Consider the following 25,405-nt stretch of genomic DNA (forward strand, 5'->3'; position numbering starts at 1 on the left):
ACGAAAAATAACTGGGCCGGAACAATAAGGAATGGACTGGTACCAACTTTGCCACGACCCAAAACCAGGCCATCAAGAGTGGAAAAAGCTGTCCAGAGTTGCGTCCTTATTGGTGCCCTGAGGACCCATGCAGTTAAGGGATCCGTGCACCGCAAACAGTACTTGGAATGAAGAAACCATGCTGCAGATAATTATGCTCATTTTAGATACACATGTTCTTATTGCATTTTTAAAGGATAGTGTACATTGTTTAACGCCAACTAGTGGTAAAAAACAAAACAAAAAAAAAACATTAAAATAATATTTGAATAATAAGCAAAACATATTTAAACTATCATATAAATGTGCATTTTTAATTTCTTGTAGGTCAAAAATTTGATTTATTTTACACACATAGACCGGGGTGAACCGAAGAGGTTTTCTGCCATCTTGCTTGCAAAAAACAAAAAGCCTTGTGAAAGGCCTGACACAAATATAAAAAATGGTGCAGTTTGATCTCTGGGTTTAGGCAATTTGTAAATGTACTTCTGCTCTCTAGCACAACACAATACACAGACATCTAGTGATCAAAGATTACATGGTGTCCCTAGAGAGCTAAAATCAAATTATCACTCACATTATCATATCTATTCTTAAGCCACAAACTGTTATACTTTCTTCTCCCACAGTAAAAAAGGAAACACTATTTTAAGGGCTTTCTTCTAGAACTTGTTTCCCTACATAATTTATTTAAAATTAACCTTGTTCAATTAATTTAACCAGTTAGACTCTAGACAATTTCATATGATTCTTCATTCCCCCAGTCTTAATGTAAATTTCATTCATAAATCAATCAAGATTTGATTCAAATTAACCGAATAACTTAGATGAAAATTCATAAAAATAATTGTAAATAGTTAATTCAGTAGCATTAACACACCCAGACATTAATGGACAAAATTAAGCGACCACAAAAATAGTAGCTTCTGATTCCCCTGAAACATTTTGTGAAAGAAGAACACCAATTTTCTTTTACATGCATTTATCTTCTGTTGTGCACATTTTGATTTTTTGGGAACCTGAGGAGAAACTAAGCCATATTTGATACACACATCAAATAGTAATACAAAACATTTGACAAAATCTACATAACCACAACTTAAATATTACAGGTACATATGCTCTTTTGTCCAAAATAAGTCATTTTATTTGATTCTATTCACACTGTACAAGTGGTTTCGCAAGGATTTAAATCTAACAAAAATATATTCTCCTCAATCATACAATGGTCAGTGGAGTGCAACATTTCCCTCAACTCCAGATTTGTAATTTACATGTACAAAAAGGAAGAAAGCAAGCCTCATATGTTAACTTCCATACGAAAAAGGTGAAAATAACAACGTGTGGATCTAATCAGGCAACAAACTTGTTTTTGGTAATGGAGCTGCTCTTTGATGCCGTGTCTGCATGTGATTGGTAGCCAATCACCACTTTAGAAGGGACTCCAAGACGCTCTTTGTAAATACGCCTAACACGCACACAAAAAAGCAAAAAGTCAGACAATCATTACATTTCCCCCACAAGACAGCAACAAAGCAGGCCTTTTCTTACCCGACATGTGTAATGGCCTCCTTATTTTCAGAGTCAGTGGTCCAGATGGCGATCTTGTCCCCTTTGGCTCGCACGTTGATGACAGCGCCGCACACGTCGTCACTGTGGTCATCAAACGCTTCACCCACCAGACACAGAAGCTGCAGTGCAACATCTCACGTGAAGACCACATGATCATTTAAAAGAAAAACAAATAAAAACAAAAACTAAAATACCGTCTCCAACCAGAAGCGATCTAGGTCAGCCTTGCGCTGCTGCTTGGAGAGCGTGATAAGCCAGCGGCCGCCTCGCCGGTTTTGTTCGTCTTCCCACATGGGTTCGATACCGTCCTTTAGACAAACGCACAAAGAAGTGTACTTTCAAGCACATTACCAGTTTTAAATTGTTTTTCAAATAATCTGAACAATGTAGGACAGAATTCTATCTATCTACCCTGGTCATATCCCTAGAGACAAACACAAAAACAAAAGAAAATAAAAAAAGTAGCAAAAAACACGCACAGAAAAATTTGAAGACCATGGCCAACCCAAATGCCCAAACACCCAAACAAGTTAAGTACCTCGGCACCCAAGTAGGTCATCCGTCCCTCCAGATGAAACGGGACACAAGAAAGCAGCCATGCCACTCGGGTCAGGGTGACACAACACACTCTTAAATGGTCTGCATTTATATAGCCCCTTTCAAGTCAATGAAGACCTCTCAAAGCTCTTTACAATGTGCTTCACACTTACCCATTCACACACACACTCACACACCAATAGCGGCCATGCAAGGCACCGACCTGCTTATTGGGGACATTAGGGATTCAGTGTCTTGCCCAAGGACACTTCGACATATAACACGGAGGGGCCAGGAATCGAACCTGCGATGTCTTGATCCCAAGACGAGCGCTCTATCTCCTGAGCTAATGCCGCCTCTTCTGTTCAACAGCAGCAGGGCCCGACAGCTTTCACTTTCACCCCTCCCGCATCAAACTCGTTTAAACATCCCTCTATCCTTTTACAACACCTCTCCACTCATTCCTATCACCAACAAGAGCTCTAGCTTCCACTATATTTAGACCTCTTTCGACTTCTGCTCTGTAGATCCTCTTCAACATTCACTCCTCATCCATCATCTCCATGTGTCCAAACCAACAGAGTATTCGCTTATGCACACGCTTGCTCAGTTCCGCTACTACTCCAGTTCGGTCCCTCACAATTTAATTTCTCAATCTATCAAATCTTGTCACTCCTAACATACTCCTCAAACATGTCATCACAAAAACATTTAATTTCCTTCTCAAATCTGCGTTCAAGCTCCAAGTCTCTGCACCATACAACGCAGTCGGCACAATCACACTCTCATACGGTCCCCTCTTAACATCCATACTCACTCTTGTTGCTCATCACTCTCCCCAGATCACCCAAAACCTTGCTTCATTGTGCAATACCTCGCACTTCATTCCACCAACTGCACCCACATCACAACCCAAGTACAAGCTTTCAACCTCTTCCAGCACCTGTCCATGCGACATTATTTCTAACGCCATGCCCACTCCATCACTTGAACCCTTTATCAGAAGAGAATTCATAATTGTATTTTCTTCATTTAGACAGACAGTGCTATGATAAGGTTATTTGCCCCCTTCCTGTTTTTTTTTTTTCATATTTATCACTCGTAAAAGGTTTCAAAACATCAAGCCAATTATAATATCAAACAGTTTTAAAATATTGATTCAATTAAGGCAAAAATAAAATCAAAATCAAAACTCACTCCAACCAAGATAGTTTACTGACAGCATTATGTCCTTTTTGCCAAATGCTGTGGCATTTTTACGCCAGATGCAACGGGCTGCACACCTTCTAAAAAGTTCGACTTTTGACTTATCCACAGAATATTTTCTAGATAGTCTTGGGGATAATAAAGACGTTTTTTGGCAAATGTGAGACGACTCTGTATTCTTTTGTGACAGCAGTGGTTTTTGCCTGGGAACTCTCCAATGTATGCCACTTTTGGCCAGTGTCTTTCTTATGATGGAGTGATGAACAGTAAATACTCAGGGGCTCCTTTGCTGCCTCATGACCAGGACAACTTGTGTGGTTGACAGAATAAATTAGTTCTAATGTTTACTGGCCATCAATTTTTGCCCTTAAAAATCAAGCGCTCTTGGATCATGCGGCAGGACAACGATCCGAAACACACCAGCAAGTCCAACTATGAATGGCTCAAAACCAAACCAAAATGAAAGTTCTCGAGTGGCCAAATCAAAGTCCTGATTTAATCCAAGATGCAGCGGTGTGACCTTTAACTGGCAGTTCACGCTAGTAAAACCCTCTATTATGGCATATTTGAAACAAATTGGCAAATGAGCGTGGGCAAAAATTACACAACAGCATTGTGAAGGACTCATTACCAAGTATCGCGTTTGATTTCTGTTATCAATGCCATAGGTGCCCTAACTCACTTTTAAGATCAGGGGGCAATTACTTTTTCCACATAGGTTTTGTTTTGTGCATGCCTAAATGGAATCTAAATTGCTAAACTTCATTTTGTATTTCCTTACGTTGTCTCTTTTTGGTATTAAAATGGTTTGATTGCAACATTTTTTAGTAATAAATATGCAAAAAAAAAAAAAAAGAACAACGCAGGAATAAGGAAGCAAGCAACTACTTTTTCACTGCACTTTATATAGTCAGCTCATTGGGGAAATTGTAAATGGATTTTACATAGCCCTTTCTACATCACAAAATTAAGTGCCGAAAGCACTACACTATCATCCATTCAGAAATCGGTGATCGAAACCCTACCTTGCAAGGTGCTGATTTACTATAGGAAGCAAATTTGGGGTTCATGGACACTTTGACAAAACTGCTAGGAGATCAATCCCACAACCCTTAGTTTGGTAGACACCACTACAGAGCACTATCACAGGGTTCCTACAGCTTAAGGCTAGTTAAATTCAAGACTTTTTAATGCCTTTTGAAATCAAATTAAAGATCAAGTCAACAAAAACAAAAAAAAAGCAGTTTTGTCAGAACCGCAGACAAACGAGTCGACAATGTCAGAGTCGGGGAACATTGCACGGAATACGTCTCCAGCTCGCTCATTTGACTTAAATGATAAGTGTTTTGACACAATGTTCAGTGACCACAGAACCTTGGCTTTCACTATAGGCGTACTGCTGACCTCCCGAAGATGTGCTGCTGCTGCTGCTGTCCCAATTGTCATTTGGCATCCATGTGTGGGCACGGTGGAAACAAAAGACCGCTGTTGGCAACTCAGTTTTGAAGCTATGCGTTTTGCATGTGTTACGCCAGTGCCTTGACAACCATCATGCAAACTTTAAAGTATTTCTTGCAAACAATACATGGTGCCTTGTACACATTACCTGGCACAGTTTTCAGCCATGGCAAAAAATGTTCTGTTGGATAGCTTCTCATTAAATTTACACTTTCTCATGGATCAAAGTAAACAAAGTTGCTCTGTGTATTGTGGATGGACCCAAGACATGCGTCTGCTTTAAAAGGCCTGACTGATACCACATCACTGTTTTTTTTCGTTCCGGTATTATAGCCATGCCAAGTTGACACAAAAGTAAATCGGTAAATTATTCAAAAAGACATATGATAAATGTTCCATAATCTTTTAGTTCAAACAAATATAAATCTTGTAAATACGTTCACATTTTAAGACACTTTCATTACGATTTAAGGCCTTGTTTTTAGAATAATGAATTCAATGCCTTTTAATACTCTTCAAGGATCAGTGGGAACCCTGCATTATATTTAAAAATGCCATTTATGCCTCAGAAGTTTCCAAGGTCAGAGAACCTTCTTACCTTAAAAAGTGAATAATCACAGCCGGACATCAAGTTACTGGACACCTGGATGTGGTTGTACAACCTGACATAAAACACGACACTTGTATTCATTTTTCAAATAATTTAAAAGACTTTGCTGCCAAAGAAAGATTTATTTATGAAATTACTTACGCCCAGAAGTCTTCCACGGTGTCAAATTTAGAGATGAGTCGAAGGTTGGCTTGCCAAGTTTTGCTCTTGTCATTCTTAAAAAACCAAAGGGCCCACCTAAACACGAAGAACATTGTCAATTGTTTTATAATGAAATGTACATCAGTCATCTAGCACAATAGTACAGAACCAAACTCTGGATCTGACCTGTTCTGTAACGGGTGTTTGATGTACAATTCTTGATTTTCAACCAGTTTTTGAAGAGTTTCACTCTCTTCGGTTTCAGGCTTTGAAGTGTTTGACAGGAACACCTGAAAATACAATTCATCTGTAAAATGCAAGCTATTTATTTACAAATTGATTTAAAAATAAAATAAAATTGAATCTTTGACGAACTTGTTTTCGTTCTTTAAAAGGGACAGTGTATTATTTGACCACTAAAAGTCACTGTATTGCGTAGTGCACTTGTCAAATTCTTGACTTTTGCCATTGTATGTGGTCCGCAAGAGATTCAAATGTGAGCATCAAAAATAAATGTGTCAAAAGAGTACGTTGACCAAAAACTACATTTCCCAAGATGCTGTCACCCGCAAAGTGACAGCTCAGCACCACTTCAATGCAAATGAGTGGAATTAAGAAAGAATTGATCATTAAAAATGTCCAAAAATGTATCATATTAAATTGAGTGTATACCATATATGTGTAGGGACATCTTTTTAATGCAACTATAATTTTTCTGATGTTGAATTATGAATAAATTCAGAGTTGCGTCGCATTAATATGTAGGGAAATTGTGCATACCACTTACATTTAGTTTCCATTTACATATTACATCACGCTCTTTGAGGAGAGTCATTATGCTGATGTGAAAATGAGTTTGACACTCGTGGTGTAGTGCAACTGAAACGAGGGCTAAAAAACAAAAGATTACAAACAACGGAGACGCAAAGTGACAGAACCATATCATTTTTCTTTGTCCAGCCTTTCACTAGAGTTTTGTTTTTTGGGGGGGTTCCTGTAAAAGCAAGATGGCAAACAGTGTTGTCATCTCCCTAAATGTGAAACTCATGTAATGCAAAATAATATCTCATCGAATGAATATTTTTTAAAAGCACGTTTATATGATGGTTTGTGTATTACAGATTACTTAATTCATTTTCATTTTTTTTTTCAAAGAACAGCGTTTTTTACTCCTAAGATGAAAGCACTAATCAATACTGTCACTTTGATTAAATGAAAGTTAACATCTTTGATTTAATCAACTACAGACCCCCCAAACAAATTCGCACAATGCCAAAAATGAACAATGTAATTAGTTGATATCCAATATCCCTGTGATTGGCTACCAACCAGTGCCCTGCCTTCTGCTTGACGTCAGCTAGGGAGGTGCAACACAACCCAACCCACGCGACACTCGTGAGGGTCTAAATAAAAGTTAATGAATGAATGAATTAACGAATGAACAATGAACATATTAATTTCCACAAACCGTTCTATCAGTCATAACTATATGATACAATTATTGAAGTAAACAGAGCAGTATAGTGGCACCTTGGAGGCTATTGCTAGCTCGGCTATCCCCAAAACGACTGTTATTTTAGGGAAAAAAAACACATTTTAAACCTGTTTTGCTGCACGTCTAAACAAGTATCTTCAACCAGCGTTTTTACAAAAATGTCTAAGTTACCTCACGGTAACTTAACCTTAGCTTGGCCTTTTGGCTGAGAGTAAGAGTCCCGGCTCCTAGGCTTTGTAGCGTATTATGAACTGACCGATAACGGATAATGGATAATGAATAACGAAGATAGAACAATAACCCTTAAAAACCCCACTCATGTTTAGCCGGGCACTTACCGCAACGGCAGTCGCCATCTTGTAGAACCGTCTCAGATTTTTTTCCACCCCTGTTAAATAAGCTGATTGGACAATGCCCTCCGTGGACGATGACGTCATGCGTTGTACCCCAAATACTGTACAGTATTTGTTATTCAGATTTATTTATGAGACATCTTTTTTTAACCAAATACTCAATTTAAAATGGATGTGTTAACTAAATACGGTTATTTAATATTTTATATGTACGTGGAGGTATTTTAATTAAAGCCCATGCAGCGGGTGCTGCTGTTTGCATGCCGAGTATGAGTTAATCTACCTGCAAATTAAGCAAACGCAGCTGGGGCTCAATCCCAATTGCGTTTAACTTTGTGGACACGAATTATCCGTTATTTTTTGTCTACTGCTTAATGCTCCGTATGTTTTACAAAAACCGACATAGATTACATTTTACACCTGACAGTTAAAATTAAATAACTGATCACCAAGTAATTCAAGTTTTATGGCGGTTGGCACCATTAATTCGGTGCACTACCACTCCCCATCATCAAAACAATTTTAATTAACGTGCATGTTTTCAAAGCGTTTTTAGTCAATAAAAAAATCAAAACACAACTTATTTTCTATGGTTATGAAAGAAAGTAGCATTTAAGCACCGTCAGACAGGATATTTCAATGTCTGTGTTGGAAAAATACTGGACTGTCTCAGAAAATTAGAATATTGTGATAAAGTTCTTTATTTTCTGTAATGCAATTAAAAAAACAAAAATGTCATACATTCTGGATTCATTACACATCAACTGAACTATTTCAAGCCTTTTATTATTTTAATATTGCTGAATTTGGCTTACAGCTTAAGAAAACTCAAAAATCCTATCTCAAAATATTAGAATATCATGAAAAAGTATACAAGTAGGCTATTCAACTAATCACCTGAATCATCTAATTAACTCGAAACACCTTGCGAGGATTTCCTGAGCCTTAAAAACACTCAGCTTGGTTCAGTAAACTAAATCACAAGTATGGGGAAGACTGCTGATCTGTCTGCTGTCCAGAGGACCATCATTGATACCCTCCATCAGGAGGGTAAGACACAAAAAGAAATTTCTCAAAGAGCAGGCTGTTCACAGAGTGCAGTTTCAAAGCATATCCACAAAAAGTCTGTTGGAAGGGAAAAATGTGGCCGGAAACGCTGCACAACCAAGAGAGATGACCGCAGCCTTAACAAAATTGTGAAGAAGAGCCGCTTCCAGAATTTGGGGGAGCTTCAAAGACAGTGGGCTGAAGCTGGAGTCCAGGTATCAAAAGCCACAGTTCACAGACGTGTCCGGGAAATGGGCTACTATAGCCGTATTCCCATGGTCAAGCCACTTCTGAACTCAAGACAACTGAAGAAGCGTCTGACTTGGGCTATGGAGAAGAAGCACTGGACAGTTGCAGAGTGGTCCAAAGTCCTCTTTTCAGACGAAAGCAAGTTTTGCATTTCATTTGGAAGTCAAGGCGCCAGAGTCTGGAGAAAGGCTGGAGAGGAGCAAAATCCAAGTTGCTTGAAATCCAGTGTGAAGTTCCCACAGTCAGCAATGGTTTGGGGAGCCATGTCAGCTGCTGGTGTTGGTCCACTGTGTTTCATCAAGTCCAGAGTAAATGCAACTGTGTACCAAGAGATTTTAGAGCACTACATGCTTCCATCTACTGAAAAGCTCTATGGAGATGAGGATTTCATTTTCCAGCATGATCTGGCACCTGCCCACAGTGCCAAAACCACCAGTAACTGGTGCACTGACCATGGCATCACTGTCCTTGATCGGCCTGCTAATTCCCCTGACCTGAACCCCATCGAGAATTTGTGGGGTATAGTTAAGAAGAAGATGAAAGACACCAGACCTGCAAATGAGCTGAAGGCCGCTATCGAAGCATCCTGGGCATCAATAACACCTCAGCAATGCCACAGGCTGATTGCCTCCATGCCATGCCGGATTGATGCAGTAATCCGTGCAAAAGGATTCCCAACCAAGTACTGAGTGCATCAATGGACATTTTCATATGTTTGATTTAGTTTTGCTGTTATAAAATTATTTTTTTACTTGGTCTGAGGAAGTATTCTAATATTTTGAGATAGGATTTTTGATTTTTTTTCAGCTGTAAGCCAAAATCAGCAATATTCAAATAATAAAAGGCTTGAAATAGTTCAGTTGATGTGTAATGAATCCAGAATGTATGACATTTTTGTTTTTTTAATTGCATTACAGAAAATAAAGAACTTTATCACAATATTCTAATTTTCTGAGACAGTCCAGTATGTACTTGCTCTCACAGCCTAAATAAAACAACTTATTTCTGCCAACTTGTTGGTTTTGGGTTCAATGATGCTCTCTCTTCCCCTGCTTTAGGAGAATTAAACTCCTTTTTTAACTACAGAACACTTGAATAGAGGAGATAATACCCTTTCCTAACTGACAATAAGATTGACACCAGCAGCAACGGTAGTGAAAATGTTTTTAACTCTAGTAGAGCAAAAAACTATGACTATTCTAAACTTCCATGCCACATAAAGCTCGCCATCCACATGAGGTCAGAGTGGATCAAGAACGTACACTATTACAAATTAATCCAAATGAATAAAGACATAGTGTAAGGAATAAAATATGTCATAATGTCAAAGGACAGAGACAGCTTTTGAATGCTTATTTTTTTAATAGTGTCAGAACATTTATGAAAGTCTTCAGTCAACCGTGTTTGTAAAAATGAAAAATGTCATGGAAATAAGTGCTTTTGGAACACTAAGCACAACGCTAGTTGGAAGCTGCATAACTGGCAGGCAAGGCACCTCAGAAGGTCAAGACTGTGCGGATGCTGCACAGAAGGAAAACAGGGGGACATTGTGTCAGTATTAGGGACTCATTTTGATCATTTATAAAAGGGAATCCTGCATCAATGACCTTACCTCTTTCCAGAGTGCATGAGCTCGAATCCCTCGGTTATCTTTTCGAATGGCAGCGTGTGAGTGACAAACTCGTCCACCTTCAGCTTCTTGCTCATGTAGTCTTCCACCAGTTTGGGGACACTTTCTACACTCTTCCAGCCTTTGTAAAACAAATGTAAAGGGGCTCTAATTAAAATAAATACTTGAAATTACTTTAGGATAGTTATTTCTAATCTACAAGACCATTATTCATTGTGGCAGAAGAAACTCAACAACCTGAATTGACCAAAAATTTGTATACTCTCGTTACTGTGATTGTTTATATAGCCTTACAATACCAGAGTATCTCCTATATTCTGATCTTAAACTAAAAACTGCCTGCATTTAGATGTAGTAAATATGCCTGCGGCATGTGTCTCACCTCCAAAGGCAGTGCCTCGCCACACTCTCCCCGTCACGAGCTGGAAAGGCCTGGTGGAGATCTCTTGTCCAGCTCCAGCAACACCAGCAATGATGCTCTCACCCCAGCCTTTATGGCAGGCCTCCAGAGCAGCTCGCTGAAATAGTCACCTAGTTAATTTAGTTTCCTTTCCTTTGTCTACCACTAAGAGGAAATGTGAATGCAATATCTCACCATGAGTTGCACATTACCGATGCACTCAAACGAGTAGTCCACGCCACCGTCGGTCATCTCCACTAGGACTTCGTTGATGGGCTTGTTGTGATCTTTGGGGTTGACAAATTCTGTGCCGCCAAACTCCTTGGCTTTCTCAAACTTGGTCGGGTTAATGTCAATGCCGATGATGCGTGTTGCTCCGGCCACCTTACATCCCATGATAGCAGCCAGGCCAACAGCTCCCAGACCGAAGATGGCGCATGTGGAACCAGGTTCTACCTAAATAGGAGGGTAAAACACCAAGTATATCTTAAATCTCTTTTGTGACATCTAAATGGGATATTGCAGTTGATGCAGGGCAAGACACCCTATGTACTAAGGATCGACCGAAATGGGTTTTTCAGGGCCGATTACTAGGGTTAAGAGGATGACAATAACCGATATTTTGAGACTATACTCATTTGCTGTAAAAGCTTAAACATTGGCCCAAGATATATATTTTTTTTAAATATAAATTCAATTAAAACTACCGTATTTTCCGCACTATAAGGCGCACCTAAAAGCCTTTATTTTTTTCAAAAACTGACCATGCGCCTTATAATACAGTGTGCCTTATATATGGATCAATATTAAGTCGCAAGGTCTCGCAACAAAGGCAAGCAGCCGCCGACTACATTTTTCCTCGTAGGCGATGTGGTCCGCGGTGTATGCTGGGATACATATGCCGGCGTTTCATTTCCCAGCCAATGTGTCAATCATCAGTTGAATCGATCACTATTGGCTAAAGTTATTCGGAGGTAAAGGGGGCGGATCCTTTTTATCATTTACAGGCTCGCATAGGCTAAAGGGGCAAAACAAAGCCTGCAATTGGCCGAAAAAGATGAATGTGAATAGCAAGTTTGGTTGTCTACGGCATAGAAGAAACATGTTTTACCATTCTGAATTTGTAAATATTTTACTCTCCTGGATTTACTACACTCACGGATATAAGAGGACCATGGTTGCACATTATTATTGAATGCAACGACTTCGGTAAGCTACTCCGGCTATATATTTTCCTGTCTCTTGTTTCAGAGGGATCTAGATGTTTCTGTGATGTTTTTTTTTTAAATTAAACTCAATTCCAAGTGTTTATTGTCATATGCACAGTAAAGTTGCGAGCGAAAAAGAAAACAGAAACTAAGGAATGGTTGGCATTTCTTGAAACCCAAGACTTTAACCTTCCGAATGATATTTGGAACGATGCATTTGAGTGAGGTCGTACGGACACCGCATCCGCACGTGTCTATGACAAGTATTTGCTTCTTTGCAATCTTTCGGAATGTTAAGGGGGTAATAAGTGACTTAACTATCTGACTGTTTTGTCGACGTTCCCATTGTAGCGCCTTATAATCCGGTGCTCCTTATGTATGGAAGATATAGGACCAAAAACTATTTTTTGGGGGTGCGCCCTATAACCCGGTGCGCCCTATAGTGCGGAAAATACGGTAATCGCGCTTTGAAACCTTTACACTAAATCATATAGCAGTCCTACACAACATGATTAATCTTTAACTTTCACTTGACTACAAAATGTGGTAGTTCTCTGTTATCTCCCAAAGTCACACAACACAATAGGTTTGAAGTGTGTCTTACTTTGCTAGCAATAGATAGGGGGGTCAGCTTTTAATTTCATTTCAAACATTTATTTACTCAGGGAAATCCAATGAAACCAGGGTCTCATTCACAATGGTGCTCTCGTTACAGCGATCAGTGAACAACTACGTACAATATACATGAATTACAATAAGGTTAGTACGCTATACAAAGCCTACTTGTGTACAACTAGGCATGATCGTGAACATTAGTTTTTAGCTCCATTGGGTCGCCTCTAGTATTGGTGATGTTTGCATGAATGTTTTAATCAACTCCTTATGTAGACAACAATCACATTTTGTTTTGATCACGCCAATCAATTATTCTTAATGAACACACTATACATACTACAATTGCAACACTCGTTATTTTGGAAGCGCAGCACTGAGAAGCATAGAATAACAGAGTGCGAAGTCAGGTGATTGGGAGTCAGATTCTGCAGGGGATTCGAAATTAGGCTAACACCAATGTTGTGTGCGTCGCTGCACGTTGACGACATTTCCTAAACATTTCAGTCAAGGGTTGTCACAAAGGGGATTGGAGAGAAAAAAATATGCAAAACTCAAAAGTATTTGCGAATATGAAAAATAGTAGCGCCAGCCAACTCTTGCCCCAGTCTGCAGTCTCTCTGACTGCAGACAGTGCGAAGTGGGGATAGCTTTTTTTATCATTTGAATTTTTCCAGTGGATGCATTACTTTAGCTTTAAATTCTTCCAGATCCCCAGTCGAGTAGCAATACAGTTACAAAAACAACACTGAGGACTTGATCTGTTTAGCAAGCCTACCTTGGCGGTGTTCAGCGCGGCGCCATATCCTGTGGAGATTCCACACCCAAGGAGACACACCTTGTCAAGGGGAGCATTCGCATTGATTTTGGCCAGAGAAATATCCGCCACCACAGTAAATTCGGAGAAAGTGCTGGTCCCCATGAAGTGGAACACTTTGATTCCTTTGCAAGTGAAGCGGGTGGTCCCATCGGGCATCAGGCCTTTACCTTGTGTAACTCTGTATAGCAAGATTAAGCAACAAGTTTCTAAAATAAATGCATTGGGGGGAAAAGTGTCAAATCAAATACATATGTTTACACCTAAAAAGTGGGTAGGGAAAGATTAAGATTTCCACCAACAAAGCCTTTTTTGAGGTCCCATTTTTAAAAGCGAAAATTGTTCTCTTAAGTCTATGAAGATACAGGACTGTCTCAGAAAATAAATTTTGCATGTAATATTTTGTAATGCAACTAAACAAAATGTCATACATAATGGATTTTTTTTAATCAAATCAACTAATCTAACAAGTTTTATTCATTAATATTGCCGACTATGGCATATACAGGTACTCACATACCCCACTTCAAAATATTATAAATACATTTCATGAAAACACACGATAAAATGCTCGTAATATTTCAGTTGATTGATAAAGACTCCAGAATGTTTGACATTTTTTGCATTAAAGAATATAAGGAACGTTATCACAATATTCTTATTAACCGATACGGTTAATTACCTAACGGTACATAGACCATGAGCACTATTAGGTAGTGTGTCTTTTCCAACAGGAAACCTGCAATATGAACCAAGCAGCAATATCTACATTTTCCTCCATGTTTCTAAAAAAAACTTGCCATTAGAGGTAAGATCTTGGGCTCTGCCCCAAAAGTCAGGCCACGTTCAGGCTTAAAATATTAATCAATAAGTCGAGCCGGGCAGGCTTCTCTCTCACCGTTTTTGTTTTAGCGCCAAATCATTCATTTTGGAGCAGCACTTGCAGTGTGCACTTGATTTGAGGGACTCTGCCCAAGTAAAACCCAGGCCGCGTAGTTCAGACGAAACACGCAGTTTGGCACTGAACTACACATGGCCGAAGTAAAGCTTTGTGTTTACTTTGGCAGCGAAATGAGAGTCCGGGTTTATTTCGGGCTCACTTATCAAATGACTTTAAACCGTGGGGTTTGGGCAGGTTCGGGTTTACATACCTGCGACTAGGGTCGGGTTGGATGTTTTAGGCCCGATCTTACCTACTTGCTATGGACCAATCACATTGTACAAAAGCTGAGTAAGTGAAAGTCAGATGACCGATTTTAAGACCCTTTTTAACACTGAAATTACCAATTGGTGTAAACATCCTGAAAGTGAGCATTGTGGTGTACCTAATTTTCTGGCAGAGGTTGGTCTTGGGATTCTTGCAGAACTTGCATTCACCGCACTGAGGCACATACAATGGGATAACCGTATCACCTTGAAACATAAATATACACAATTTAGGATTAAATAAATGCATTGCTTTTAACAAAACAGCTGGTAACTGAATTAAAAAATAACTTCTAAAACAGATGTATAAGGCAAAAATACATGTTGTCAATTTGATAACAAAGCAAATGATTGTGGAAATACAAGTATACGTCTACTTGTTGCATGAGTGCAGATGCTCCAAAAAGTGCTGCGTATATATGAAATGGGGAGAAGACACAAGACAAGCAATGTGCGTTTTCTGTATGAACTAGACAAGATGTGGGCATATTGAAATTGGACAAAACAACAAACTTTGCCGGCGAGGCAGCACAGGGCATGGAATGCTTACTTGAAGAAAGATACTGGATTCTAGAGTTTTCTATGTGGTCTTACAGATTTGATAAGCCAACTTTTTTCCCAGTATGATCCAAAACTAGAATTTGTGAACATGTATTGAAAGATAATTTAGTGCAGTCAATAGTTCAGGTGCTATATTGGAAAAAAACAAAATGTGTTTAGGGAATATTTACCAGGCTTAAACTTGGTGACACCTTCGCCAACACTCTCCACAATGCCACCTCCCTCGTGGCCCAGGATGGCAGGGAAGACCCCTTCGGGGTCTTTGCCACTCAGAGTGTAGTCGTCGGTGTGGCACACACCAGTGGCAATGACCTAAAAAATACAATATTAACGTCCAGGTTTCATTTTTATTACACCCCGATAAGCCTCACCTTAAGTACACCACTCTTTCTTACCTTAATGCGGACCTCATGGGCTTGAGGTGGGGCAACCTCCACCTCTTCAATGGTCATAGGCTTGCCAGCCTCCCAGGCAACGGCAGCCTTGCACTTGATCACCTGGAAGGTCAATCACACTACGTGGCCATTTTGTTGACAAAACAGAAATAAGTAGGTGGAGTCTTTTTGGATTATTAACAGGTGGTGTGGAATTTTAAAGTTGAACTTTGAACTTCGATTGAGCAAAACCTGGTGCATTAAAATATTTTTTTACAGTAATAAAACCATGATTAGCCATTAAATATTTGGGAAGTCATTGACTTGGAAAAGCGCTATATAAATGCAGATCATTTATACCACTCAACCAAAATTGTATGCCTTATTTTTCTTCTTAAAAATCTTATGTAACGAGCACTGAATACCAGTTTGACCCAATTTATAAAGTCGACAAACTCCAGAAAAACATCAGTCCAGTGCCGAGCATTTTTATTTGTTTAATATAAATTCGATATTTGCAATGAACGGAAAAAAAACCAAGTATTTTACCTACCTTACCAGATGTCGCCATATTTCTTCTCTGCCTCGAAGTCGAAAACAGCAATGCGAAGAGTTCGCGGTAGCGAGGACAGCGTGGCCAATCAGAATCAGGCAACTAAATGGCGTACTTCCGGAATAGCACACAAGCGCGAAAGGAAATATCTAAAATTCTTAAAAACACTAGGTTTGAGTTTCCACAAAAGAATACGCTTGATTTTACAAATAATAAGTATTTCATGTTCAAGCAACAGCTTTCCACCAAAATATGTTTCGAATCCCACCATAGCGAGGCGTAACTGTCGCTGACAAATCCTTATAATACTAGCTAATGACGTCACATTGGTGTCTTAGATCAATGTTTCTCAGCTTTTGAGGCGAGGCTCACTTTTTTACTCGAAAAAAATCTTGAGGCACACTCTGTCGAAAATGTAAGATGTTAATTCGTTTTTTTAAAGCCTATATGATCATGTCGCCTAAATTGACACCGTAACATTTTTTTTATCATTGTGGTCACCGTGGATCCGGAGGTAATACAGGTTATTTATTTTGGTTAATCGTATTAGTTATTTGAGATTTTACTATATAACTTTTACCACATATTTATTTTCTTTTTCTCAAAAATAATAGTATAAAATAATACTTTAGATGAGCAAAAAGATCTGCCAGTGAAATCACTTTTTATTTTGCTACATTAACGTTTTCTGTTTGTTTTTTTAAACAAGAAATTATCAATCCAAATGTGTACATTTAAAAGCAATATTTCTACACTGATTAATTGTATTATTTCTATTAGAGTACAATCTTGAACAGCTTCATTAAACAAAATGGGTAATTAACAACATTTCCGTGTCTACCTCATAATAATAATAATAATAATAATTTCCTTGTATTGTCATTCTGTGTAACGATGTACACAGAACGAAATGTCGATTGCACCTGACCCGTTGCAGCAAGCCGATGCAGCCGCAGCCAACAGCGGGCGCCGCCGACCACTTTTTAAGTCTTAGGAATGACTCGGCCGGGGCGCGAATCACCGACCTCCCAGTCTCAAAGCGGGCGCCTTACCATCTAGGCTACATAATTAATATATAAAGGCTAAAAGAATAGAAAAACTGCTGCCGGGTAGATAAATGTTAAAGATTTTTGGCTGACCACTGGAATAAAAGGAAATATACTGAACAATGGCATGATTTCTTTTATGGAAAGATAATATGCGAATTTTCCTACGGGCATGAATAAAGTATCCATCCATAATGGGAAATTCCCTGTGGCACACTAGTGTGCCCCGGCGCACTGGTTGAAAAACACTGTCTTAGATCAGTGTTGTTTTCTAGTATAACAATACAGTTCAACCATAAAGCTTTGCAACAACCAGATAGATATCTATTGAAACTAATATTTGTAAACATGTCAGTTTTCTTTCTGTAAAATTAACGGTTCCTCGTTGAATGTTTATTTTTTATTTATTGTATTTTGGATTGTTTGCACGGTGTTAAGTGCAAACGTGAACAGCTAAAAATATTACATTATATCTTGTACTAAACCAGAGCAGATTACCATATAAAAAGAAAAAGAGTAATCTGCTGCCACCTATTATTTCATTCTTCTTTAGCCAAAACTCATTCATCGTCTTCCGCTTATCGATCAGTCTGTCGGATGACTCGTAAAAATAGAAAAAATGTATGAGTGGACTTGAGGCTGTCCAAAAAGGAGAACTTTGATCAATATTCACCTTCTAGACCAGGGGTCGGGAACCTATGGCTCGCGAGCCATATATGGCTCTTTCGATGAGTATCTGTGGCTCAGAGACAAATTTGCGTGCAAAAATTCTCCATCTTGTTCAAAACTTGAGAAGTCTATTCAACTCAGGTACACGCAAAGCCAAACCAATATTAAATAAAAGAGCATTACTTCACAGTATATATAGGGCACGTTTTTCACTACAATTTACAGTCAAGGTGTCACACAAAAAAAAGGGGGAAAAAAACTCGTTTTGGCTGTACAACGCTAAAGAATCCTTTCTATAAAAGTTCACGATATAATCTGTGTTCAGTGTTCAGATACCTTATGATGAATCCACAGAACTGTAAATACGCCAAAACACCGGAAGAGAACTTAGTCATTTGATTGGGTGAGTGGGAGGTATGGGTGGAGCTATGCAAAAAGTGCAAGCACTCCCTCCCATCTCTCGCCCCACTCCGTATGCGCCAAAAGTAAGCACATCAGGCTCCCTGTTTGCAGAATGTTGTCACGTTTTTACAAAACAACTGCTTGCATCTGGTTTTGAAACCAATATGTTTGAAAAAAAAAGGGTCAAAATGAGTTTAACCGATCTTGAGTAATTGCAAGAAAGAGACAAGTTTAAAGTGGTATGTTTGTTGATTTTGGGACAGGGGCTCTGGCATTATTCTCTTTTCATAATTTTTATCAAATCATCAAAAATAAATGTGCTGAAGACTAAGCTTTTGTCTGGGGCGCGGGTTTAGCAATTTTGTAAATTTGTCTCATAATATATGGTGTGGCTCTTTCCCAAAATAAAATAAATATTTTTTGCTTTTATGGCTCTTTGAGTCCAAAAGGTTCCCGAACCCTGTTCTAGACCATGACTTTGGATTTTTTTAAGAGATTGGTGCCATAAAAGTAGGACTTAATAACCACTGCCATAAATCCGGATAGGCAGTCTTTGTTTTGGGAAGCAGCCCATAGAAACCTGTTACTTATAAAAAGTCAACGATATACAATAAAAATGACAAAGGCAATGATATTGACAAACAGAAGAATAAAAAGTGGTTTAATCCAAGTTAGAAAACAGGATTTTGTTACACCACATGTCAATATTTCATTTTTGATCTTTGTGAATGCGTGTGTTGAAGTTTTTCATGATTTATCAAAAGTGGAAGTATGAGGGTTTTTAAAAAAATGGTTCATCTTTTATATACGCTTGAAACAAAAACAATCCAATGAAGAGGCAATGCTTGACATCTTAACCCTCACAGAGGGCTGGGATAAATTGCAAACCGAAAACTGATCATCTTCCTCCTGTGAATAAAAATTAAATATTCAACACAAAAACAATAACATTGTGTATATGTGTAATTTATTACGACATCATACCCCTAAAGCCACGTCCGCCGCCACCTCCTCGTCCTCCTCGAAAACCGCCACCTCTACCACCTGATCCAAAACTGCCTCTGCCACCGCCTCCCCTTCCACCCCGGAATCCGCCTGAAAAAGGGACATTTAAGCGTACATTTAACGATAAAAGGTACCATATGCAGTACTTCAGTAGTTTTATACATACGATTAAAAGGCATTCCAAATTTCCATATGTCAAATCATGCCCTAGTTGTAACAGTATAACTTTTTCCCCAACTTTATAATATGTAATAGTATGAGAAGAAGGCCATAATATGGTTGGTTAACTTAATGGATGCAAGAGTGTGTGCAAGGGATACAAGTGAATGACAAAAGAGAGTTAAGAATGACTAACATTGACACATATTATACAGAGGGAGTTAACCAGTGTATGCTGTTAGGACTCTCTGCCGATGAAAGGTTAAATGGCACAGCAACTCACCCATTTTCATACCGTGGGCTTAATGTTCGGTGTCAGGTTGGGAAGAGCGAAGGGAATGAATGTTTCATTAATGTGAGTGGTTTCTTGACTCTAACAACCTCCCAATAGGGGATATAGCTCTGGTATATAGATAGATAAACTGAGCTTTGCAAGCAAAGGAAATATGTAGTATGCTCTCGGCAATTCGACAAAGTTGATAAGTACAGACAAAACATGTTATTTAAGCCAAACTAAGCTAAACAAACCAAATAAAAAGTGTTCACCATGAAAAATAAATTCCGATGGCGCTCCAGCACTAGAAATGACCAAATGTCCATCTAACCCTTTGTTTAATAACGGGCATATAACTGTGTACTATTCCAAAATGAAGAGAAATTTTAGATGATCCTAAAAAGTGAACTTCTTTCCTAAGAAAATGTGTTGATTGGGTACAAAAGAACTATGGATGCTTTAAAAATCAAGTACGCAACATAACAATGGTGTCCATTCCAAAACTGACAAACAACTGATGATTTACTGACTTAAAAACAATACAACGAGCCCACCCTATAATAAGGTTCACTTTTCAGTCTTGTTCTGCAGTTCTGACTTCAACGTTGTATTGTCTTAAAAGGAAATTACTATTGTGTTGATGCTTCACTTTCTTAAAAAGCGCTATTTCCAACCTTGCAATAATAATTAATCCAGACAAAAACAAACAAAGAAATAATATTCTCAAAAGCATCAGATTTATACGCCGCTGTAATGAACACTCAAAGAGACTTTAAAGGAAATGTACAATTGATGCACTTACACCACCATTGGGACTGTACACTACATAAATGGCCACAGGTGCTTGGGGCAAATTGTGACCATAGCCCTTTCGATCAGCACCAACAATTTGTAAAATCAACATAACAGTTTGATAAGCAAAAAGTGCATTGTGTGTTTAAAGTCATGCCCAAAGACACTACACTGAAATTCAATAGGCCAACGACAGGATACTGGATGGCATGAACCACAGCCCCCCAACCAAGGCTAACTGTTATTAAAAAATATATTTTTTATCTAAGGTCTTTATGCGTCAATCAGATGTAGCCTGAATATGACCAACATCAAACACTTGCGGCCATACCCTTAGCATGTCGCACTGTAACAGACAGCAAGACCTGCCAAGTTGAAGTGGACTTTACATATTTCGTGAACCCAATGTTGTGAGTTTTTAGGTAACTTCTTCTAAGTATGCCGGACACTTTTAGGATGTCCAAAAAACTAACAGAAACGGGCAGAAAACTCGTAACTGAGCAATTCATTTGAGTTGATATGCCTTGCATTTTGAGGGAAGATGACAAAAGAACTTGCCTCCACGGCCACCTCCGCGCCCACCACCTCTACCTCCACCCCGACCTCTTGGCGGGCCCTTTTCACCAGGCGGCCGAGGCAGAAACCTCTGCAGTGGAAGAAGCTTCATTGGATCTATGTAAAACTGATTAGAAACATTGTTGAGTTAGTTTTTAATTCATTAATCAGTTGCACAAAATATAATTTGAATTCTCACCTTCTGCAATTTCTTAAAAGAAGACGCCTTCATGTTTTCAGACAGCTTGACAGAGAAATACTGAAAAGAGGAGTCAAAGAGCATCTAACAAGCAAAGATTATTACCACACAACAAATTTAACACATTTTCTGAGTGAGGAGGATACAAAGTCTCGCAGTTGGCCAAATATTTCATCGACCTTTCCGATCTGCTCCTTGTTTTCCAAGTATACCGGTGCATTGAAGTAAGGAACCTTGTTTTCCTCAGTCGTGCATTTGCAAACAATGTCGTCCTCGCAGGGATGCACAAACTCTCCTAAGGCTATGAGACAATAGAAGTCGATGTAACTCATTACCAGCGATTATAAAAGAGCATATCAATGTTGGGGTTACATCTTGATATAAAAAGCTATTTAAAGCTTATCACATACACTCACACATAGTCTCTGTGAATATGTGTATTTTACTAATACGACAAAAATGTACGGATAATAGAAAATGCACATAACAAACCGTTTGACAAAACAAAGAAAAAAATTACAATGCATACACATACATTAAGCATATAAAGAAGTGCAAATGGGTTATACGAGTTGAATGAAACCCAAAATCGTGAATTGTGTGTGCAGATGTCAAATGGCGCTCCTTTAATAAAGGGTTTGTTGCAATTATGTAGTTGAGTTCAGCCATACTGTGTACCAAAACATATTTGGCAATGCTATTTAAATTAAAACAGTATAATATTGTCGGTAAATGATTACCATAGCTTTAACACTCACCAACAACGTATTCTGGGGGTCCGTAGTCTTGCTGTCTGAAACCACCACGACCACGATTGCCAAAGCCTCCTCTGCCGCCGCCCCCGAAGCCTCCTCTGCCGCCGCCTCCGAAGCCTCCTCTGCCGCCACCTCCGAAGCCTCCTCTGCCGCCGCCTCGGTTATTAAATCCTCCACCTCCGCGGTTAAAACCACCACCTCCTCTATAAGACATCCTTTATACTGTATCTGAAAAGAAAACAAAAGTAAACAATAAACATCAAACATATATTGTGATGCTAAGGAACTGCTAAAAGTGGCTAGCTCACTCCGATCATAAAATTCATTAAAAGTAAATCACTGTTTTGCGAGATGAGTACGTTGCGCCAAACCATTGAGCACAACATTGATACTCTAAAAGTAAACATAAACATATTTTGCTTGGTTTACCTAAAACTTCTGCGTCGACCACAAACATGCAGTTCTCTTTGCGACGACAACACGTGTGATAAAATTCTGCCGTAAAGCCGTTTCTGCAATGTCGCAATGAAAGGCGAAAAGTTTCGCAAATTCTCAACTTTCACCAGAAGACCATTGTGTTAAAATGCAGGTGAAATACATTGGTATATTTTTTTAACACGTTTCCCTTATGATAAAAAAAACTTACATATTTATTGTTTTTGAGTATCATTATATTCTTAAATACTGGAAATCCATCAATGATAGCCTTTCATCCACCCATCCATTAACTGCACCGTTTATCCTCAGTAGGGTCGCGGGGATTCGCCAAACTGGTCCAACATGCCATTAGGTTTGATTAATAATTTAAAAGTCTGGTCTAATTGAGGAAAAATACAATAAAATGTAAAACAAATAGAATAGAAAATAATAACATGGTGCACTTAGTGCCTGGCCCTTAGAGTTGGTATGCTCTTGTTTACGATACACTACTAGCATTACTTAAAGCTTTTAGTACCTGAATGTAGAAAACACCCCGCGACCCTAATGAGGATAAGCGGTACGGCTGATGAGATGAGATGAGATGTAGAAAACAACCATGTTCTACTTGAAGTAAGGATGTATTAATACTACTTAAGCACATTCTTATCAAGTCACTATTAAGGTGTGCTTGACACATTCCGATTAGTTGACTTTGATCTCTCCATCCATCCATTATCTGTACCGCTTATCATCAGTAGGGTCGCGGGGGTGCTGGAGCCCATCCCAGCTATCTCCGGGCAGTGGGCAGGGGACACCCTGAACTGGTTGCCAGCCAATCGCAGGGCACACAGGGACAGACAAGTCACTCGCTCATTCACACCTAGGAACAATTTGGACCAGCCAATTCACTTGAAATGCATGTTTTTGGAATGTGGAAGGAAACCGGAGTGCCCAGAGTAAACCCACGCAAGCGCGGGGAGAACATACAAACTCCGCACAAGAAGTCCGGGAGCTGGATTTGAACCCATGACCTCAGAACTGTGCCGCACATGTGCTAACCTCTGCACACCGCGCTGCCAACTTTGATCTAATCCAACATTATTCATGTCTTACAGGCAACGAAGAAGCAGTAACAAAAGGTAGTGCTGTATTATATTCAAACATAAAATGTTATATTGTATATTTAACAATAATCAGATTTCTTAGGTTATGTGTTACTCGAGCAAAATGGTGATAGAGCTAGTAACAGGGACCAAATCTATTGCTATCACTGGCGTTTCATAGCAATTATATACGTGTGCCTACTTTTAGTAGGAAAAAAAACGTCCTAGTAGATTTGCCTTTTTCCACAGCTCGCCTAATTTATATAAGATTAATTTAATAATGTGTCCCCGATATCAATACAACTGGTGCATGCATCTTCCATTTTCAAAAGTTGAAGTAAACGGTCACGAGATGGCAGTATTTAGTCATGTAAGCAACTCTTCCCCTTCCATTGGCAATCAATATGAAAAAGGTTGCCTTTTCCATTCATGCAACATCCTGTTCATACTAGACATAACATGACAAATTCATGCCACATGCCTCACCTTCATCAAAATGACATCATTCATATTCTCATCTCGAGTTACTCTTATCTGGCCAAGTGCTCATTTTTGAGTAGGAGGTTGAGCAAAGGAAACAGGTGCAAGTAGACATGCTGCAGCCAATTTATAACTGGAGTTTTGTGTCTCACGCCACCAAGATGACCTATCATCTTTGGCAGAGAAGAAGAGCGGAACCCCAGCGTTTGAATCCCTCAATCATCCGGAAGGTTCACATTGTGGTGTAAATTGATACTGCCAAAGGCATCTTCTTGTCTCCTTGCTCATCTGGGGCTCTGTGAGCAAGGTAAATACAAAGTAAGATCCATCTTCAAAATTACTATTACTCAATCTATTACTACTGATTTTACTATCACCACAAAAACAAAATGTTGCTTCAATTATCGCTGTAACATTTCTACCAAGTGCTCACCACTACTAAAACCTGCAACCTCCACCATTTCTACAACTACCATACATGCCAACCTTTAGACACTAAAAAGTGGTAGTTCCCTTCTCAATTTTCACACGTGAAACACAATTCGGCCCCAGAATATATAAAAAAGAAAAGCACCATGTGCTTTTCTAAAACTGCTTGCCAAACGTTTACCGAAACCGAAATGTAATGTGATTATTGGAGAGTAATTTCACGTTTGTGCTCGTTTCCTTCTATTCTAGGTTTAAAGTGGGAAGATTAAGAAAATGATTGTTTCAAATATAGTCCAAACACCAAGCCAATCCTCCAAAAAGATTTTAGAATAAGTCTATTCTAACGTGTCCAGAAACGTAACATACTTGCATGCGCCACACAAGCAGCTCTACAGAGGCTGCAATGATGATTTTGGCCGAAAGATGGCATCAGCAGGTAAAACATTTTCAAATTGCGGACACGACCTTTCAATTGATAAAAGGAAATAATTTCGTAATTGGTAAATTATTATTCAATGATTCGAATACGGCTCTTAAATTCCTAAACTCAATTTTTACGATTATTTTATTTTCTAATTGTAGAGTTTTGAAATGAGCTATTATTCAAATATTCCATGTAATTGCCCAGCCCTAATTGTAAATAAATCTGTTTTACCTCTGGTATTAAATGGCTCACACTGCAGACTGGTGTTTGGAGGCCACATAGTTAGTTAAAAACTGAATGTCCCTAGATAAATACAATTTGAGCATCGCAGATCTTAGCAACACTGATTATATTGAACAAGTTGTGAAATTGGTAACTTGAAGGGTGTATATACTATTGGATTGTTTTATTTATTTATTTACATGGTTGAAAACCAAAGATAATTTATAGTATTGCTGCAGTGTGTTGTCATGGGGGTACGAACCTTTGTGAAGTATCTGTTCACTGGTGTGCTAAATAGTGTGAGTCACTTCCGCCCAAATCATATCAGTGGATGCATTTTAAAAGAGTGGTTCACACAGACTCATTCCAACATACACTCGCTTTATTTCACAGAAACCCTGTA

The 25,405-nt window shown here is 38.8% G+C and overlaps 3 protein-coding genes across 3 annotated transcripts; all 3 read right to left on the minus strand.

Moving 5' to 3' along the window:
* Positions 1–1,161: 1,161 nt before the first annotated feature.
* Positions 1,162–7,633, minus strand: LOC148359361 (eukaryotic translation initiation factor 4E-1A-like). The gene is made up of 7 exons (XM_088344586.1): positions 7,397–7,633; positions 5,750–5,853; positions 5,564–5,659; positions 5,411–5,474; positions 1,806–1,919; positions 1,591–1,730; positions 1,162–1,507 (listed from the first exon to the last, which is right to left on the minus strand). Exons 1-7 carry the CDS (start codon positions 7,493–7,495, stop codon positions 1,393–1,395), a joined length of 732 nt encoding a protein of 243 aa, XP_088200712.1. The 5' UTR covers positions 7,496–7,633; the 3' UTR covers positions 1,162–1,392.
* Positions 7,634–10,049: 2,416 nt separating this feature from the next.
* LOC148359362 (alcohol dehydrogenase class-3) lies at positions 10,050–16,218 on the minus strand. The gene is made up of 9 exons (XM_088344587.1): positions 16,069–16,218; positions 15,537–15,638; positions 15,312–15,453; positions 14,700–14,787; positions 13,336–13,555; positions 10,933–11,193; positions 10,720–10,855; positions 10,320–10,458; positions 10,050–10,228 (listed from the first exon to the last, which is right to left on the minus strand). The coding sequence occupies exons 1-9, from the start codon at positions 16,084–16,086 to the stop codon at positions 10,204–10,206; spliced, it is 1,131 nt and encodes a 376-aa protein (XP_088200713.1). The 5' UTR covers positions 16,087–16,218; the 3' UTR covers positions 10,050–10,203.
* A 2,596-nt stretch (positions 16,219–18,814) lies between these two features.
* On the minus strand, positions 18,815–22,470 carry gar1 (GAR1 homolog, ribonucleoprotein). The gene is made up of 7 exons (XM_088344588.1): positions 22,354–22,470; positions 21,928–22,152; positions 21,316–21,470; positions 21,170–21,229; positions 20,974–21,097; positions 19,170–19,280; positions 18,815–19,094 (listed from the first exon to the last, which is right to left on the minus strand). Exons 2-7 carry the CDS (start codon positions 22,136–22,138, stop codon positions 19,084–19,086), a joined length of 672 nt encoding a protein of 223 aa, XP_088200714.1. The 5' UTR covers positions 22,139–22,152; positions 22,354–22,470; the 3' UTR covers positions 18,815–19,083.
* Positions 22,471–25,405: the final 2,935 nt, after the last annotated feature.

Source organism: Urocampus carinirostris, chromosome 9 (assembly GCF_059441175.1).
Source record: "Urocampus carinirostris isolate Australia breed hairy pipefish chromosome 9, RoL_Ucar_1.0, whole genome shotgun sequence".
Lineage (NCBI taxonomy): Eukaryota > Metazoa > Chordata > Actinopteri > Syngnathiformes > Syngnathidae > Urocampus > Urocampus carinirostris.